The sequence below is a fragment of the Micrasema longulum genome, unplaced genomic scaffold (assembly GCF_059751315.1).
Source record: "Micrasema longulum isolate JH-2025_06_02 unplaced genomic scaffold, ASM5975131v1 h1tg001834l, whole genome shotgun sequence".
NCBI classification, from domain to species: Eukaryota; Metazoa; Arthropoda; class Insecta; order Trichoptera; family Brachycentridae; genus Micrasema; species Micrasema longulum.
This window is the reverse complement of record NW_028279008.1, coordinates 219104-237623: the sequence shown is the minus strand read 5'-3', so window position 1 is coordinate 237623 and position 18520 is coordinate 219104. Positions and strand designations below refer to the sequence as shown.

The window sequence follows — 18520 nt, the reverse complement described above, 5'->3', positions numbered from 1 at the left end:
CAGTTGCCGGTACTTATTTCTGAGACATTACAATGTGAACAAAAAATAGCTATAATTAGTTAAACAACTTAATATAATTTCGCATTTAATTTACGTTAAATCACTTAAACAAATTTAATATAAATTTAAACACTTGAACATATACCTTTTAATATTTCACCGTTTTTGCTTGTATATGTAATTTTTAATACTATTTAAATGTTATTTGTGTTTTTTTCTTTTTATATACTTTTTTTGGCTTGTATACATAATTTCAATTTTTTCAACGTTTTTGATAAAAAAAAATAACCTGTATTGGGTGTGCGCACATTTTGTTAATTAAAAAAAATGATTTTATTTTGTACTAGTTCAGTATGTATATATACATCCATGTAATTTTTAAACTTTTTCAATTTTCTTTCCCAGATTGCATAATGTAAACATTATTTTGAATTTATTTCCATGCCTAGTATTCTGTTTATTCTGTTATTTTCAAGTATTTTTCATACCCTTTTTAATTTGTAGTATATCATAATTTTAATTTTTCTGCTTTTGTTAAATAATATTATAGTTTAAAATTTAAAAACGTCTCTAAAAAAATTATTATCTGTATGTCCCTAAATGAGTTTTTTTTTAAAAAACTCCTTGGGAATATTGTATAAAATTATGTATAATATGTTTTCAATATGATAAAAAAAAAAAATTTAAAAAAATTATCTCGATCGGTTTTAGAACACGACCCTTCCTTTGTTTAGGCTTGAAAATAAACTACAACCAAGTATTTGAATCTTACTAAATAAGTTAGAATAGTAATTAAGTAAAATACCTTAAATGCATCTCTGAACATGTGTTCAGTGTTTTAAATCCAGACTACAGAATCGCAGAAAATAATTTAACGTGGAAAATCTGAAAGTTAGTTCTTCAAATAATAATTTCATAAATCTTTATGTTACGAGTTGACATAGAAGCGTGTTAAACTTGTATAAACATTGTTAATTTGCATATTTTTGTAGCGATATATTATGTAGCATGCCTGACTAGTGTACTTTGCATAATTTTTCCACGATCAAAAACTCGAAAGAGATTTTCCACATTTTCCTAATAGCATATGTTTTCACACGAATTACAAACTTAATATTTTCTGCTTTATTTACGCTGTTCGCCTGAAACACCTAAAAATACTAAATACGCCTAATGCATAAAACATGTGAGAGGATTCATAAATTAGCACGTGTAATCATGCGCAAACACATAATCAAATAATGAACAATGATTATTCATAATTACATTTTTCCTTTGCATCGGAGTGCCATTTTTCTAATGAATAAACTAATTAATACTTCGCTCTTTGTGTACGAGTATTTTGATACAAGTTTTGATTTGACCTTCCGAACCCGTGAAATATTCCACACCGTGGTTCTATGTGCATAATATCGACTACGATATTAAATTTCATTGAAATTCATCGGAGGTTCCTTAATTTTCGATCTATCAAAATCCTATTTGATGGATACTATGCAGTTTGGTTACAGATTCAGGTATCGTCTATATTAATACACGATATTTTATTATTTACGGAATGGCTCTAAAGCCTAACTAATTAAAAGGTTTGGTTAACGGAAAGAAAATTACTCCTTTAATTTTTATGTTGAAATAGACATATAGTGTTTGTGGCGAATATGTATAATTTATATTATTTTATTATTTGTATTTACATACAGCTTATTAAACATTTTTTGAAACGTAAATCTTAACTCCATAAGACCAAAGTCATGTGTTGAGTGGGAACGAGATCGTTTTAGGACAGATATATTTTTATTTTCTAAATGTTTGAGATTATGTTTAATATGGAATTTTTTTACCTTCTTCCTTAGACCGGTAGATTAAACCATAAAGAGTAACTAAATATAAAAGTTGTCACGTAATATTAAACTATGTATGTGCTGTGTACAAATGTGAGCCTTTTATATAATGCTAGTACTTTCAACCTAAAGAACATTACGTCAACTTGAGATAAAACTCTCGTTTCACAAATCTACTACGCCAAAGTTTTGCTTTATAACATTTCCAAATTAGCTTCATTGAATGGACCAGAAGGAATATAAAAAAGTACTTTTTGGGGGAAATTCCATAACTGCTTTCTTTACTTCCTTTGAAGTTAACCGTTTCAAACTTGATAAATTTCAACGTTGATTCTTATCAACTCTCTAGAATTAATACAGGTCTTATTTGCAAATACCTTAACTGTCAATGGTAAAATTTGTATCATTCAGCTTTTAATCGTTCATTAATCATTTTATTTAGTTTTATTTATTAAATATCTTGTTAGAAACTGACTTGTTTTGACGTGTATGGGAAAGATAAGCGCTTACGCAAAGAATCAAGTTTTACGAGTTTTTTATATTACTTTGTTGGTATATGATATGAATATGAACGACGTGCTTTGTTTACTTCCGAAATAATCCTATCATAGATAAGTTTATCGTTTTCTTTTAGAAATGTAAAAACTTTAATGGCAACTTGGTTAGGTTTATGTCAGTTATGCTAAATAATCAGCCACGTATAAACTTTTCATCGGAAATTTGATCGGAAGTGAATTGGTTAGCGCCGAACATTACATTAATGAGGATTATGCCATGTATCTTTACTATATTGTTACGTCAAAGGTAAAAATATCACAGAAACGGTGCTAGATAACAAACTGTGCGAGCAGTGATATGTTATTTCTATCTCGGTGTAAAAAATATTACTTTGTGAACTCCTTGCGCGTATAACAACATTTTTTATGGGATGAAATTATTTTAATTAATTTTGTCTACTTTTACACGTGTGTGATATTTTTACTGTCACGGGTAAGTAGAAAATCTCATTAACTAGAATATTAGGAAAGTTTGTAAACTTGTTAACAATACGTGATGAAATTCTACGTACAATCCATAAAACACGAGTCAAGTCTATAGCAGGAATTCTTCTGATCACGTCCTCACAAGCTGCTGCTTTGCATAAATATAGTTATCAATGAGTCTCGATCCCCCGTCGATTTACTTTTTGTATTAAAATCTGCCATTATGTATCTTATTTTCGTGAATTGAAAATGTAGATTTTAGTCTAATTAGTTTTTTTGTCCGTTTTCTCGAATAATGTTTCTCGTATCCCGCTATCGGAGGTCCTTTTGAACATTTTAATGAACCCGCCATTACGGTGACTATGTACTGTTTGTACTCTTTATGACTGTAAAAAATATTCTCATAAGCCATCCAGTTTGTTCTTCAGTGAAGCACTTAAAATCTCGTGCGGTATCCTTTGTGCCGAATTTTGCGACTAAAAAAGCTTTGTTATTTTCTGTCATCTTAAAACGTGGGTTGCCTAGCTTTATAACCCAGACTTGGTATGCTTTTACTCTATGGCGGATAAACTATTCCAGAAGAAAAAATATAATTCAGAAACTTTAATATTTACGTCTACAAACCATAATATACTTAACGGGGAGTCTCCATGTTTGCTTTTATTTCTGTTGTTTTTTTTTTACTGCAACCCAATTCTTATTTTTTTACAAAATAATTTATTTACTTACGATACTTTTTACCATCAGAGCAAGCCTTAATGCTTAAAAAAGGTGTAAAACAGCTAGAGTGATGTGGCTTTCAATCCTATCTTCCTACCCCTACGGGGAAACGGCGTGATGCTATTTTGTTTGCTTTTTTATGCTTTTTTTTTCGTTGTTTTTCAAAACACTGTCTATCGTATTCGTTACTTTATTGTAGAGTCATGATCTGGGTGCATTTTTTTCATAAAAATATTTACCCGCTTATTAGAGAGACTTGTATTATGCTGACTGTCTTGTTTTTTAGAATTTTTTTTTTTCTTCTCTACTGGGTGCTATAGTTGGACACTTAATCTCACGGCCGAAAATAAGTAAGCGCAAGTATTTATCTCCACCATAAAATATACACTTTTGTTTGTGTTTTTTTCTTAAAATGAACGCATTATATTTATTTATTTTTGACAATTATATTTAGAATGTCCAACTACCAAATCAACCACCCTTTCTACTACCTGCAGTATGCGGGTAAGATATTTCATGTTTCGCCTTTACTTCGTAAGAAATGGCGTCGGTAAACTAGTAGGGGCGCCGATTGATAATTCTATAGAAGCGAGACTACTTTATACTGATGGAATAACCTCAGTCGGTCAACTTAAAGAGGTAAATAAAATTCCTGGGAACTCCTTGAGTGAAGTGGCGCGCTCTCATTCCCGATTCATAGAGTGCAGTCCATTCCCCGCCGCGGCAGATGATGCCACAAACGGCGATAGCAAATAGAGCCCTGATAATTTGCATCTCAATAGGCCGTATTTTCCCTCCTTCCCGGTTGGACAGCCTTGCTTCCGGAATTCAAACCATCTCTAGGAAATATTTGCAAGTCTTCTCCCGCGACTCACTGTGACATTCGAACGTTCTTCTCTGATCAGATTTATGCATACTGCAACGTACTTATACATCAATGCATATTATCCGCTTAAGTCGTTTCCTGCACATCCGAGTACTGAAATTAATAACCTATCTTTACGACGAATGGCCCAAGCTAGAAATTAATTAAATTTGTTGTACTCTCTTATCAGCTGCTGTAATATTATTCAATATCTATCACTGCTTAAACTATTATAACGCTTTCATTAGTGAAAAGGCAAAATAATAACACTTATTTAAGATTTAAAACAATAGTTTATATTACCCAACACACTGCATAAAAATAAATATAAAAAATAGTACATACATCCAGTTAAAGTTTTTCACAAATATTATCAAAGAACATGTTACACAGCAAAGAGAAAAAATAATATAAATCATAAGACAAAATAAAAAAACAGCAAGAATGTTAAGGGATGAGGAAATAGAGTGCAAGAGTGGAGAGGGATTTTTATAATATAGTTGACCGATTTAAACTTTGATAAGATAATAACATGAACATAATTAAAGGTACATAAACTTATTTCACACTGACAAATGTTTCGTTTCAGAGTGTTCCAAAAAAAAATTTTTGGAGTCACAAAATATTGTATTGAAAATATCTAAATGGGGCAAAGTAAGTTATATTTGGAGCAGCTACGATAAGTAAACGAGTTTTGAACAGCATTCGATTTTAATTCATATTATTGTAATATTCTTTTCTGGTTATCTTTTTATTTCCTATAATTTTAAATTTCTTGTATGTTCGAAATTGTATCATTTCAAATTACTAAATAAATATAACAGTGTATGACACTCTGAAAGCACAAGATCTAGTCTCTTTTTTAAAAAGTTGATTATAACTTTAAAAATTATAAGTAAATCATAATAGAAAAAAAAATATGTATGTATTTCCTTCTCATGATTTATCCAAATATTTCAATTTAGGGGCATTTTCATTAAGTCTTAAATAACTGTCTTAATAAATGAGAAAGGTGTTGCGGTAGGGTGGAAATCGAAAATTGGGTCTTTTGATCCGTGCTCAAGTGGCCAGCGCGTTTGTCTACCACGCAAGAGGTCTCGGGTTCGATTTCTGACATGGTTGACAATAAACATTGATTTAATAAAATGTATTTACACTAGAACATTTCATAGTTTCTGGACTGGCATTTGAAGTGTAAGACTGATCATCTTACCTTCTCATAGCAAAACTGGTCAGTATAGGCTCCGGTTAATGTATCAATGCAGTTTCATGTGTACGATAAGCTGCAAAAGAGTATTATGGTGAAATATCGTAATACAATCATACCTAGACGAAAATTGTTATTTGAATGTAACATATGTGTTATATTTGTATTTTAAGTTTTAACCCTTTAACAGTCTTTGGGAATACGTTTTAACCACTCGCTAAATAAAAAAACAACATCTAAACCATTGTATGTAATGATATATAAACGCATATAATATGTAAGTACTCGAAAAATAATTTCAAATTTAAAGGGTTAAGAGAACTGCAAAACAAACATCCTCCAAATCAAATAATTAATATTTTTTCTTTGAAAAAAAATGATTATTTGAAAAGAAATAGGTGAATGGTTTTACCAAGTTGGCAACGCCTGAAAATATCATTTGGTTTTTATGCTTTGTTTTGGACCAGCTAATTAACAATATTTTCAATTCATTTATTTATTCAGATATTTAGAACATTACAGAAAAAAGACCCAATTCATACAAAATACAATAATAGTTCACAAATTACAGTAGATAGTTATGTTATTAAAATAATATAACAAAATGTAAAAAGAAAAATTAAAAGTTAGAAAGTGCTTTCCTAAGGGAAGGCCCACTGTCGTGAAATATGTTGACATTCGAGGCGATGCGATTAAGTAGCAAGATTGCTCTACCAACCGGCATAACCATTGGCAGGTTGGTTCTGCATCGTGGTAGGTAAAACAATCGATGCTGTCTTTGTCGAAGATAGTTATCAGGTACGAACAAACCTAAATCCATCAGAGTTATGTATGAGAATTCTGAGTACTTACGTGCAAATGTTTGTAAACAAATAGTGAATTCCACCCAATAGGAAGTTATTAAGATTGGCGTATATTACAATAGAGAGGAGAAAATACTTTTGTGTAAGAAGTGGAGAATGTGCAGGAATACAAGGGAAAAAATCGTTCCTGGCATTCGTACACAGAGTACATATTAATATTTCATTTAATTCTCTGGGAAAAAAACGAGCGATATGATACAGAGTATAGTTTGTTTTATTCGACTGTTAATCAATTTTGCATTCACCGGAAAGTCCGCACCATGTTCAGATATAAACGTTAAATAAAAAAACGGATTTGAGGTCCTTTGTATCAAATATTTATTTATTTGACTTTTATGTGAATTTCGCCGTTGACGACTTCACCCGAATGAACATTTATGATTCCAAGTTGAAAATCAAATAAATTCCCGCTTTAATAAAAATTACATATTTTCATTTTATATTTGCCATTTACGATGCTGTTAAACCGGATGTGATGACGTCGTTAAAAATCAAACGCGGTGCCGTGTCGTACACTCTAATAATTCGACATACATAAAATTTAGGGCCATAAATACACATGAAACAAAGAATACCGTTAATTTTGTGCAATGACGAATAATTATTTATTTTCATATTTCTTTAGGAAACATATTATTTACAAACCGGAAACATCCATTACACGTTTGTTGTTAAACTAAAAACCAAACTAAAACCAAACCAGAAATTTAGAATGATTTTGTTCTATGCAATAGAGCTTAAGGGCTTCTTTGGAAAATTATTGCTTTGAGCATATAACGATGTTTATTTATTCACAGACGTATTAACATATTTACTTTTGTCCAACGATTACAAAGATACACTACCGATCCCCTTACCATCAAGTATTGATGTAGATACATCGGTTTGTACCGACGGATCTAGGACCCCTCGATACACATATCTACACAAAAAAGACAATAAAAAATCCACTTAGAAATTATTTATTAAAACTTTTGATTTTTCTGACGTTGGTACTTTTTTTCTTAAAGGCCTATTAAATATATGAGCGAAAAGTAAGTCGATTTTAAAGTCGAATTAAATTATGATATTAATGTCAGTTTTGAAAAGGAACACCTAGATGCAAACAATAATGTGGCTAGATTTTTCCATATTACTATATTAGAGTATCTAGGCGTGAAAAATGTTGCCACTATAAAAAAATAATAAGTTATCATACTTTTTCCATCTGTTTTACTATTTTTCTAAGTGTACGTATCGAGAAGTTAAAGGACCCGGCTGTGTAATCAATCGGTTAATCAATACAGACGATTGTTAAGCGTGCCGTCTTAGTAATTGTCAAAAATCATATAAAAATCTTGTTCAAGTGAGCATGTTTGGCTTGAATTGGGATTTGTTGGAGTTTATAATCGCTTTGAAGTGGGCACATTTTATTACATAAGCCTATTTAAAATATAAATCAGAACTATTTTAAATTTTCATGAAATGAAGAACGCGGACTAAATTGTTGGGTTCATTCATTGGTTGGTTTCGATCATATGATGTCAAGATGACAAGTAGGTAGAATATACCAAGATAGATACAGATAGTACAGAAGTTAAGTATCCTGTCTCGATCAATACATATGAAGATAGCGGTCATAATTGAGGCCTTGCATTGGGTCCGTGGTAGTGAAAAAAGCAATTAGGGGTCAATGAGATGTAAATGGGGGTCCACGAGAGTGAATCTCATTTAGGCAGGCTATCACCAAAATTTTACATCACACATATGATTCCAGTAGAAACGAGTTGAATATAAACGCTTCCACAGTAACGCACGCATTAATATGTGTTGCGCTGATTTTTCACCAGGTTATCTACCGGAGTCTGGCTTCCCGGCATAAATGGTAGGGGCAAAAGACGGGACAGCAAGGATTATTCAGGGTGAAGACTGAAAAGAAACGCGTTGTTTAATCGTCAGAGATCACAGAGCAACTGATATTTCGCCATCAAGCTTCCTCAAAATTTATATTTAATGTTTTGAGAGATTTTTATATGGAAAAGGGGATCCCTTTATGAAATATAATATCAGGAGCAGCAGATGGATACATTGTTTGGGCGCTATCATGGTTTTATAAGTCATTTAAAATAAAATGTACTCGGAGTGTTCGCAATTCATTGCGTCATTTATCGTCAATTTGAGTTAAACACGTTTCAAAAACATTCAGTGGCAGATTGCATTAATCTCTTCAAATCTTCATAAACGCAGTAAACGAAATTCGGAACAAGGCGTTGAATACTAGGTTATTTGTGCAGTCGTGTTAATAAAATAACACAAACTTTCATCAATTACTCCTTCACAGTGAAGCATGTTTGCTGTCAAAAGGCTTAGACAAGATTTTTTCCACTTTTTTAGACTGTTTTAGAGTTTTTTGATACTAAAGATCCCATTTTTTAATGAAAAATACTCAAATGGAAACTAGACAACGCTTATTTAACAAATTAATTATTATAAGATAATAGTCTAAATTTGATAACAACAAAGTCCGTCATTTTGCATTTCTTGCCAGATTGAAACTTATTAAGCAAAATATTGGACGGTGCGAATTTTACCAGTTTCCTAATTTAGCGCAGACAAACTGCCAGGATGATGACATTTTAGCACACGTTCAACGTGTTAATGTCCTTTAGACAGACTTAAAACTAGGTTTGAAGATGTATTGACCACGGGAATACCACAGTAGATTATCAATCCATATAGTGGCAAGTAAGAAACAAGAAGCAAAATATTGGACGGTGCGAATTTTACCAGTTTTCCAATTTAGCGCAGACAAACTGCCAGGATGTTGACGTTTTAGTTTACGTTACAACGTGTTAATTTCCTTTAGATAAACTTCAAACTAGGTTTGAAGATGTATTGACCATGGGAATACCACAGTAGATTATCAATCCATATAGTGGCAAGTAAGAAACGGATGTTTTATTACAATAAGAACTGATCCAAATGACCAAAAAAGAACTTAAGGTGCAGTTTAGAAATGGATATAAGCAATTATTATAGCTTTAGAGAGACATTCGCGTTACATATCCTGCATTATATAACTATCGCGAGAATGTTTTTGATAGCTTTTACATCATAATACCTCGTGAAAAGAGGTTTTGACGTAGTTACTTGACAAAAAAAATAGATTGGAAATCACTCACCTAGGAGAATTACGTTTACACCTGATTATTGTAGCTAAACATTAATGTTTTACTATCAAAGCGTCAGGCTTATCCCTCTCATTAAAAGTTTTTTTTTGTATTTATTTTATTTAAAAATGTACGTCTCCTTTTTTATTAAAAACAAATCTGCTGACAAGTAAACCCTATAAAAGTGAATAGTTCTGCGTCAGCTTCGAAAACACATTTAAAGTTGATGAATTTTTAAAATTAATTTACGAAAGCTGGGGGTCTACGCAAAACAGATGAAATCGGCATAGGGGTCTACGAGACCAAAAATTTAACTGATTTATAGCAATATTTTTTATTGAAAATACTTCTCGAATTTTTTTTAATCAACTCACACCACTGCTTATCTGTAAGTTTGTTTGTAGGCGCCTTCAGATACTAAAAATTGAGTGGAAAGCCCTCTTAACTAGAAAGTGGCATGCTAAGTAACCGGGGCCTAGTTCTACAACCTACTTATGGTATTATGTATAGCTAAAGTAGGTACAGTACGATTGATAGAGACTGCTCTGTGCTTCTACAGGATTAGATTCCCTCTCTTCCCTCCCCCTCTCCAGCCCCTACCTTTATCTCTACCATCAGGACGAGAATATTGAGGACCTGACGTCTACGTAATGAAAACCAAGGAATGTATTATTGATTGAAGAACCTTCGTATCGAACGTGCCACTCATTACAAAAACATTTTCGGAAGTAAAATGAGAACCGACGGTTAATTTGTGGTTCCCAAATAAAATGTTTTTTTAAGGAAAAAATGTAACCCTTTCTTGTTTAATTTATTGTCATATTTTTTCTTTTGTTTATTTCATCATTAAATTCACCGGGATAATCAAGTTGTTGATAAAAGAAGAACCACAACAATGTGTGTACTGAAACTCTATAAAAAACATTATTTTCTAAAACTCGTATATTTGTGTATTTATCAAGTAACACTTTGTAAAAAGCTCGTTCAGACGAATTTGATTCAATTCAATTACAAGTATTTGTATTTTTAAAAAACCTAAACAGTATATTTTAATTAAAGTCTATGGAACAATGGAATTTTATTGTTCAAATATCTAAAAAACGTCAATATTATATTCCTCACATTTACTTATTTTGTATAATATAAACACGTTTTATTTGATAATATCAGTCTTGAATATGTCGCAAAAGTTATTGGCTCGGTCACTGAATATTTTAATAAATGTGAATTAAATTATCACACGTCTTATATATTTTATCCAAAGCACGCTTTTCAACTGCTAAAAATATTTTATTTTTAGGTTATTGTAATATTTTTTCAGCTATTATATATTTAATATTATATTGTTCTTAGATCATAAAAATGATGTTTAAATTGCGGAAAAAGATTTTCTTTAAATCTGTTTTTTAATATTCTTATAATATAATATTTTTGTATTTTTTTTTTTAATTGAGGCCAGTAGGCCTCAATTTAAGAGAATTGTCACTAGGTGGGAAAAATATACCCCAACATTTTGCCAGTTTCCTAGTTAGTCGTCTCACTAACTGCGCCATGGCGTCTTTAGATAATAATTTAAAAGCCTACAAAGAGAGTTTAAAATTTATAAAAATAAAATCAAAAATCAAATGATATACATTGTTCGCTGAAATTTCAAAACGATTAATTTTATAATCCATAACATTGCGACTCATCAATTTTTAATTTAGCTTGAATCTTACTCGTAAATTATAAAATTAACATAATTTTAAATAATTTTTTTTATTTTATTTATTTTTCAAAAATATTTACAAAAATATTCTTAAATTAAAGTCCTGCTGAGTTGCATACATACTTTATATTTTATTTAATCATTTGTGTTAATATATTATGTAATAAACTTCCACAGTTAACCAATGCTTATTATAAAATGTAATATTTTTTTCTTTTTTTTAGTACATACAGAATGTCCGCGGCAGATTTGACACTTAAAAAATAGTAAAAACTAATCATAATATATTAATTGCAATTTAATTATTTATTTTCATAATAAGAAATAACGTGGATTTATGTGTTTAAAATATCGCGATTGTAATGCTGGCAGTTTTGTTGCCAACACTCCTGCAATTTAGACCTCATATTGGCAAAAACTCGCTAGTGAAGGTCTGAACTGATTACTGCTATCTCACGTCGGATATTTTCCTGTAAGGAACTTATTTTTGAATACGAATTACTGTACACGCAAGATCTAAGATAGTTCCGTAAGAAAAAAAACGCAAAGGGTAAGATCCGCCTATCTTGGGGGCCAGTCTATGTCACCAAAGCGATTCGTGAATTTTCCATAAAAAATGCTCCTCGCATCGGCCATTGATACTCTAGCGGTGTGTGCCGTGCCGTGCAACCTGCTGAAAATGGGTTTTTTTAGTATTATAACCATAACATTGCTGCTAATCCGCTATAAAAAAAGTTATCAATCATCGCGTAATACTGTTCTGAGGTCACTTTTTCACGATTACAGAAAAAAATGGCCCATTAACAGGTCGTCTTGGTGCATAATCTATTTATGGACAAACCCTCTAACGCAAAAATACGCCTCGCCACTAAAAAAATGTTGCTAAATCGAGTCAGGATATAAACTCTTTTTGACATCACTCTGGCATAGTTCTTTCTCCGTATGTAAAGATCTTCTTTTAGCTGCTTGATGATTCGTAACTTGTAGAGACGGAATTTCAATTATTTCTTCAAAATATTATGTACCAAGGTATTTCTAATGTCAATAAATGAATCTCACGGACAGATTTGCGCGGATTTTGCAAAATTTCGTCCATCTCACGGTTTACGTTTACGTGAATCCTGATCGTTTCCAGCGGATCCTGTTCTTCTAAGCTTCTACAAAAACGTCCATATCAACTGGTTAGACGGACCATCACTTGATCTTCAGATATCGAACTGAGAACAAAATCGTCGCCTTGCTTTTTTGGTCGAGTTCTCATTTGCAAAATACACCTCAACCTTACGAGGCTATTTTGCTATTAAAAAAATCGCATCACTCTCGCGTCCCTTCTACCCTCGCTGCCGCTACTATTACCGGAGACTGTGCCATTTAAAGTGTCAAATCTGCCAGCGGACATACTGTTTTTATTTTGGCCCATTATGTATAGTTTAACTGATGTGGTAATTTGTTTCCGTACAGCTATATCCTTTTAGTCCCCACACTTTTGCGCATGTCCATTAGAACTTTATGTTTTTTACGATAATCTACTGATTTACTTTTTGTAACACTTCTTAAAAAAATAATCGACTGCATTCATGGTAGAAGTACAAAGTTGTAAATTATTCCAGGATTATTCATGCTTATACAAGAAGATAGAATTGGCAAACTACTTCTACTAGCTTCCAATATTTTGAAGTAAGGATAGGGATTTTACGGAGATTTTATTTAAGCTCTCTTTTATTCCTCGATTCAATTTCGTGTTCACCGAAATGTATAATTTCCACAAAAGTGTAATGCATTCCAACGACTAGATGATATAAAAAAGTGTTTTTTTTCTTGGCAAGGCAATCTGGAAAAGTTTTAAAGCGTGCTTTTTATCCGCCAGAGATAAACTTAGTTTCTGCTTTTATAAAGAATCCTATCTTCATAAAACTTGTACAGCTTATGAAAACTAGATAATCTGTTTGTAGTTATAAATTAAATGAAATTCACCACCATTTATAATGTTTTTTTGTCATAAAAAACTAATGTTATGAAACTTCGCTTATCAATTATTATCAAAATTACATATTTATCCATAGCGAATAATTTAGGTAGGGGAAGATTTTATGCTAGAGAAATTTCTCGAACGTATGATACTTAAATGTTTTTATATTGTTTCTAAACCCTCCGTCTTCAATCGTTCTGAAGGAAAATAATATTAAGGAATGATTCATGATACCCCCCGTTAAATCTGCATAACATAATTTAAACGATTTTCGTTTCCAGGTGTTTTATTACGGGCGTTTGTTGAATTTTAATGTCCCAAGAAATGTGTATGAGAATATTTGGTTACCTTTTATTATATTATTCTCTTAAAGATATACCAAGTATTCATAGCGAAGTTTTTCGTTTTTTTTTATTTCACCCCGCGTCAAATATTTATAGGACTTACATACATATTCAAAAACCTAGCATATTTAATTACCAAAATTATCTTCATCTTAAATAGTTCGACTTCTTTTTTTATTATTTGAAACTAGCGAAAAAATGCTGTAATTTTTTATTAGACTTGAATGACATCAAAACTTCAAATGTCAAACTTTTGAATTGTGGTATTAATTTTGGTTCTATATCAAGTTGCATTGTTAGCCAAATTTGCCGTCAAGTTTCGTTATAATATGGTTTTCTGTAATTGGATTTTCTAGTCACGGAAATTAGTATTTGTCGAGACCTGGTTCAGCGGTTGCTGAATTCCAGGGACGTTAGATACATTTTGCTTCCGATCAGATATGGTGCACCTATAGACGGGGTCTACGTTTAAGGCGCACGGAAGGAATGCGCTAATATGTTTTGATGCTGCCCGGTTGAGTTTCGATAAAAATTGGCGCTTAAATATTTATAAATTAAATATGTGTGTGAATATCGACCATCTTATTTTTATCTAAACTCAACCGGACAGCGTCACAACACACTACCGCATACCTTTCGTGCGCATTGAATATAGACTCCGACTATATAGTATAAAGTATAAAGGTATTGTTAAAGGTACGTTAAGGCTCAAGACAGAAAACTAGCCCGCCACCGACGCTAGGTTTTTCATATACGTACACATTTTCACATCCCGCATATTTTTCCAAAATTTTACAATTCAAACCGACGTGCGCCCAGCTCATAGCATTTCTCAGAAATTACAAATAAATGTATGTTTTGTAAGAATTATTTTAAGATATGTGTGTCAATGCTCTCAATATTATTTTTTATCGCAACAGGCAGATCTAGCGTTCTAAAATATTCCGAAGTTCGATTGAATTATAGTGAAAATTTAATTACTTTGAAGTGGTTTGAAAGGATTCGAAAATTATTTAACTTATTTTTTTGGGATGATGAAAGAATTTTTAATAACATTTCTTTAACAAGCGCATGGATTATGGCAGAAAATGCATTTTAGAGTTTTTACGGAAATTTCTGCATTTATTTCTCATGAGATTTAAAAATATCAATGAGATTTTAATCATACTTCATATTTGTGGCGGCTTTATCCAGTCTATTTTTTAAAATCAAAAACTTTGTTCCAATAAAGGAAAAAAAATGTTTGAAGCCTATGTAAAAACTAAAATATGTTATATGCAACTACTATGGGGAACAGAAAATCAAAATGACATAAACAGACAACAAAGACAGCAAAATAAAATATTAAAGTTAGTTTATAACCTTCCCTATCTAACAGCAACTAAAGAACTTTTTGAACAAACTAAACAATTAAATGTGAATGAACTCTTTAAACTAGAATCTTTAAAATTTATTCATAAATTAGCCACTGATGTAATGGTAGACGAAGAATTAAAACTTGAAAAAAACTGTAGTAAACATGAACACAATACGAGAATATCAGAAAAATATCATACACAATCTTTTAAAACGAGAAAAGGAGAATCGAGACTAATAAACCATGGACTGAAATCATACAATAAACTACCAGACAAAACTAAACAAAAGACTCAGACAACCTTTACAAAAGATGTTAAAAATATTATTATTAACAGTAGAATGTGACTTTTAAAAGTGAAAATATTTTGTTAAATGTATGTTTGTAACCCGTAAGGGTTTATCAATGAAATTTAAATATTAAAAAAATAAGTAAATAAAAAAATTAAAAAAATTATACCTCAGATATATTCTTGACTATTCGTATAGTTTACAGTTCCATCATCAGTAATATTGCTTCCGGCGGAATGATGCGAAGTGAGTTTTCTAATATCTGACTCCTAATTCGACGGCAGTTATAAAGATACTAGTATTTCTGCTTAGCGTGGATCCTTCACCAACGCCTCGAGCCGTCTGTCCCTACAACAGATAGCAGTTATCACTCAAACCGTCAACTGGGGCCATGAACAGTGGCCCAGAAATCCGAGCAACCGCTATCCATCAATAGCAACGAGGATCTCCAGACCCGCCACATTATTGATGCCCGAATTCAAATTGAGTTAAGTAACATAACAATGTATCGACGCACCTCGGATACAGTTTTGTAAAATTATTAATACGCGTCGATAAATCAGCGTCGACAGGAAGAAATATTGTTGTGTCAGATGTGTTCCCGAAGAGCATCCGAAGGGTTGAAACATTGCCCCTAGAGATGTACCAAAATACCAATATGTTTAGACATTTTCTTCTTATGTTTTTTTAACGTGTATGTTTGTGTGACACGTTTAATATTTCATTCTTTTTTCATTCTCTGTGTACGTTCGCGATAAAAAAACTTATCCTGTGTTACAGTTATCTCTGGAGACACGCGGAGAAGTGGCTTTCAGAATGATTTTTTTCAATGAATAATTAAAATATAATTTCGTTTTCGTAAAACCGTCTTTATTTCTTCAATATTTTAACGGTTCTTTTTTAATTTACTCATTTATTTTCTGAGTTGCAATCTTAGTAATAATTTCAAAATGTATTCTTATACGAGAAGATATGATGTCAATTAGTATGCTAAAAAAAACATAGAACATATTATGTGAAAAATAAATGCTTAAAAAAAACTGATCAATTTCTGAAGAAGTTCAAAATCCCACCAAAAAATTATTTATTTCAGATTTTTCTTATAAAAAATCAAACTGCATTTTCATCATTCAACTGTCACAATTTCAATTCGTCGAAATAAAAAGATGCCTTATAATCATTTCGACTGGATTTTTATTATCTTTCGCGTCGCTTTGCTTAGCTAGCAAATAAAAAAAACAGTAAAATAGCAAATTTGTTGTGAAATAATAAAAACATTATCTTGGCGGGAACGCGTGCGCGTGCGCGGTGCTGGATACCCCTTACTCCATTCCCGCCCCAGCCCTGCCGTGGCGCGGGAGACATTCCCCGCCCGGCGGCCCGCTACCCGCCACGCGCCTACGAGACGAGATATGCCTAGGACGAGATATGGAATAAATACTTCGCGAGTGAATGCATTTCTTCAAACGAAAAACATATGAGAGTTGATTGAATAGAAAATTTTACGAAGTGCGTGTGTAAATATTAAAAAATAATAAAAATTCAGTGTCGTTTTTATAAATAGTTTTGTTTATTTAAATGTGTTTTAAAATTGAAATGATAATTTGTGATTTTTGCTCATTTATTGAGCATTTATTTTTGTGATGCTTGATCCTCTTAAAATCTTTTGGGTGCTGACCAATAGCACATATTTAGGTGAGTTTTGTTTTTTTTGATAATTAAATCTACTGAAATATGTTGGTGAATTAAAGTTTTTACTCGGCTACTTTAGTCAGTTTTATTTTAACCAAATTAATTCTGCTTTTTATCATTTTCAAAATATCGATAGTATTTTTTCGATAGTTTTGAACTCGTAGTATTAAAAGCATATACATATTTAGTTTCGTTTTTACTACAACATATCCGTTAGCATTTATTGTTAACAAAAACATATTCAGTTAAATTTTCTACCTTCTTATGTCTCCTGAAAACGTTGCATTTTAGATAAATACACTTTAATACATTCAATGAAACAATGCACGCATGTTTTTTATGATAATTTGGGTATAAAAAAATTTATTGTTTTAGCTTATACCCTCGTTATTGTGATTAACAAGCGCACATACACCAACCCATAGTTATTTACATAGTGTCATTTTACCTCCCCATCGTAAAAAAAAGTTATTACGGGATATACTATATACAGTTCATTTAACATCGTTCGCAATAGCATTTTATTATTTTACACTTATTTGTTTATAAATTTGCACAAACCGCTTTAATTTTTTTAATTACACTTCGACCGGTTTCGAGGTTAATACCTCATCGTCAGGAATTTAACTAACTTATAATTTCACGCGTTGCTATTCATATAATAAAATATTGTATAAAAGAGACAGAAAATTGAAAGAAAGAGAGAGAAAGAAGATAAAATAAATAATAACAGGAATAGTTTTAAAAGAGGACTCGAAGTTAAATTTAATTGATTATTTATTATTAATAAAATAAATAAAAAAACTTTGTTTTTAACCACTTATTTTTATTTTTCACCTTTATTCACATTTTATGATTTATGGTTTTTGATTAATGGCTTTACTAATTTCTAATCGTTCATAATTATCTAAACAAAAACCATGTTTATTGACATGCAAAATTTCTACACCCGTTTCTTGTTTAAATTCATGGTTTTCGGATATAAGATGATTTGCGAATTCTGAAAAATTATTATTACTCAGACATCTCATATGTTCTTTGATTTTTACTTTAAATTTACGTGATCCTTCACGTTTGTTTAATATATGTATTAATCAAAATTATTTTTAATTTAATAATGTAGTATATACCCAATCTAAAGGTTTATCTATGGGTGCCCCAACAAGTCCAATAATTGCTGATATTTTTGTTAATTATTTAGAAAATTTAATTTTTGCTTGTAAATCTCCTTTATTAAATAATGTTTTATTGTGGAGAAGATATGTTGATGACGTGATCTGTATATGGATTGGATCAGAACGTCAATTAGATTCATTTCTAAATTTATTAAATTCCTTCCATCAGAAAATACAATTTACTTTAGAAATTGAATCAAATTCACAACTTAACTTTTTAGATTTAACTTTAATTAATACAAAAAATAAAATTTAATTTAAAATATTTAGAAAACCGACATATACAGATACGTTCATCCATAAATCTTCTAATCACCCTTTATCACATAAACACTCTGCTTTCCATTATATGATACA

At 31.1% G+C, this 18520-nt stretch overlaps 1 protein-coding gene and 1 long non-coding RNA gene across 5 annotated transcripts in view; one reads left to right on the top strand and one right to left on the bottom strand.

Moving 5' to 3' along the window:
* The window catches only part of LOC148273793 (uncharacterized), a 33640-nt gene extending 18038 nt beyond the window's left edge, over window positions 1-15602 (bottom strand). Inside the window, exon 1 of the long non-coding RNA XR_015824472.1 lies at window positions 15466-15602. This is a non-coding gene — a long non-coding RNA (uncharacterized LOC148273793). The remainder of the gene's footprint in view (window positions 1-15465) is intronic.
* Window positions 15603-16659: 1057 nt separating this feature from the next.
* The window catches only part of CadN2 (Cadherin-N2), a 109941-nt gene continuing 108080 nt past the window's right edge, over window positions 16660-18520 (top strand). For 2 of the 4 annotated variants that reach the window (XM_088238196.1, XM_088238194.1), the window contains exon 1: window positions 16660-16991. In XM_088238196.1, coding sequence (XP_088094322.1) covers window positions 16940-16991 — 52 coding nt within the window. In that variant the 5' untranslated portion in view covers window positions 16660-16939. The remainder of the gene's footprint in view (window positions 16992-18520) is intronic. The other 2 variants (XM_088238197.1, XM_088238195.1) reach the window with 1 other exon arrangement.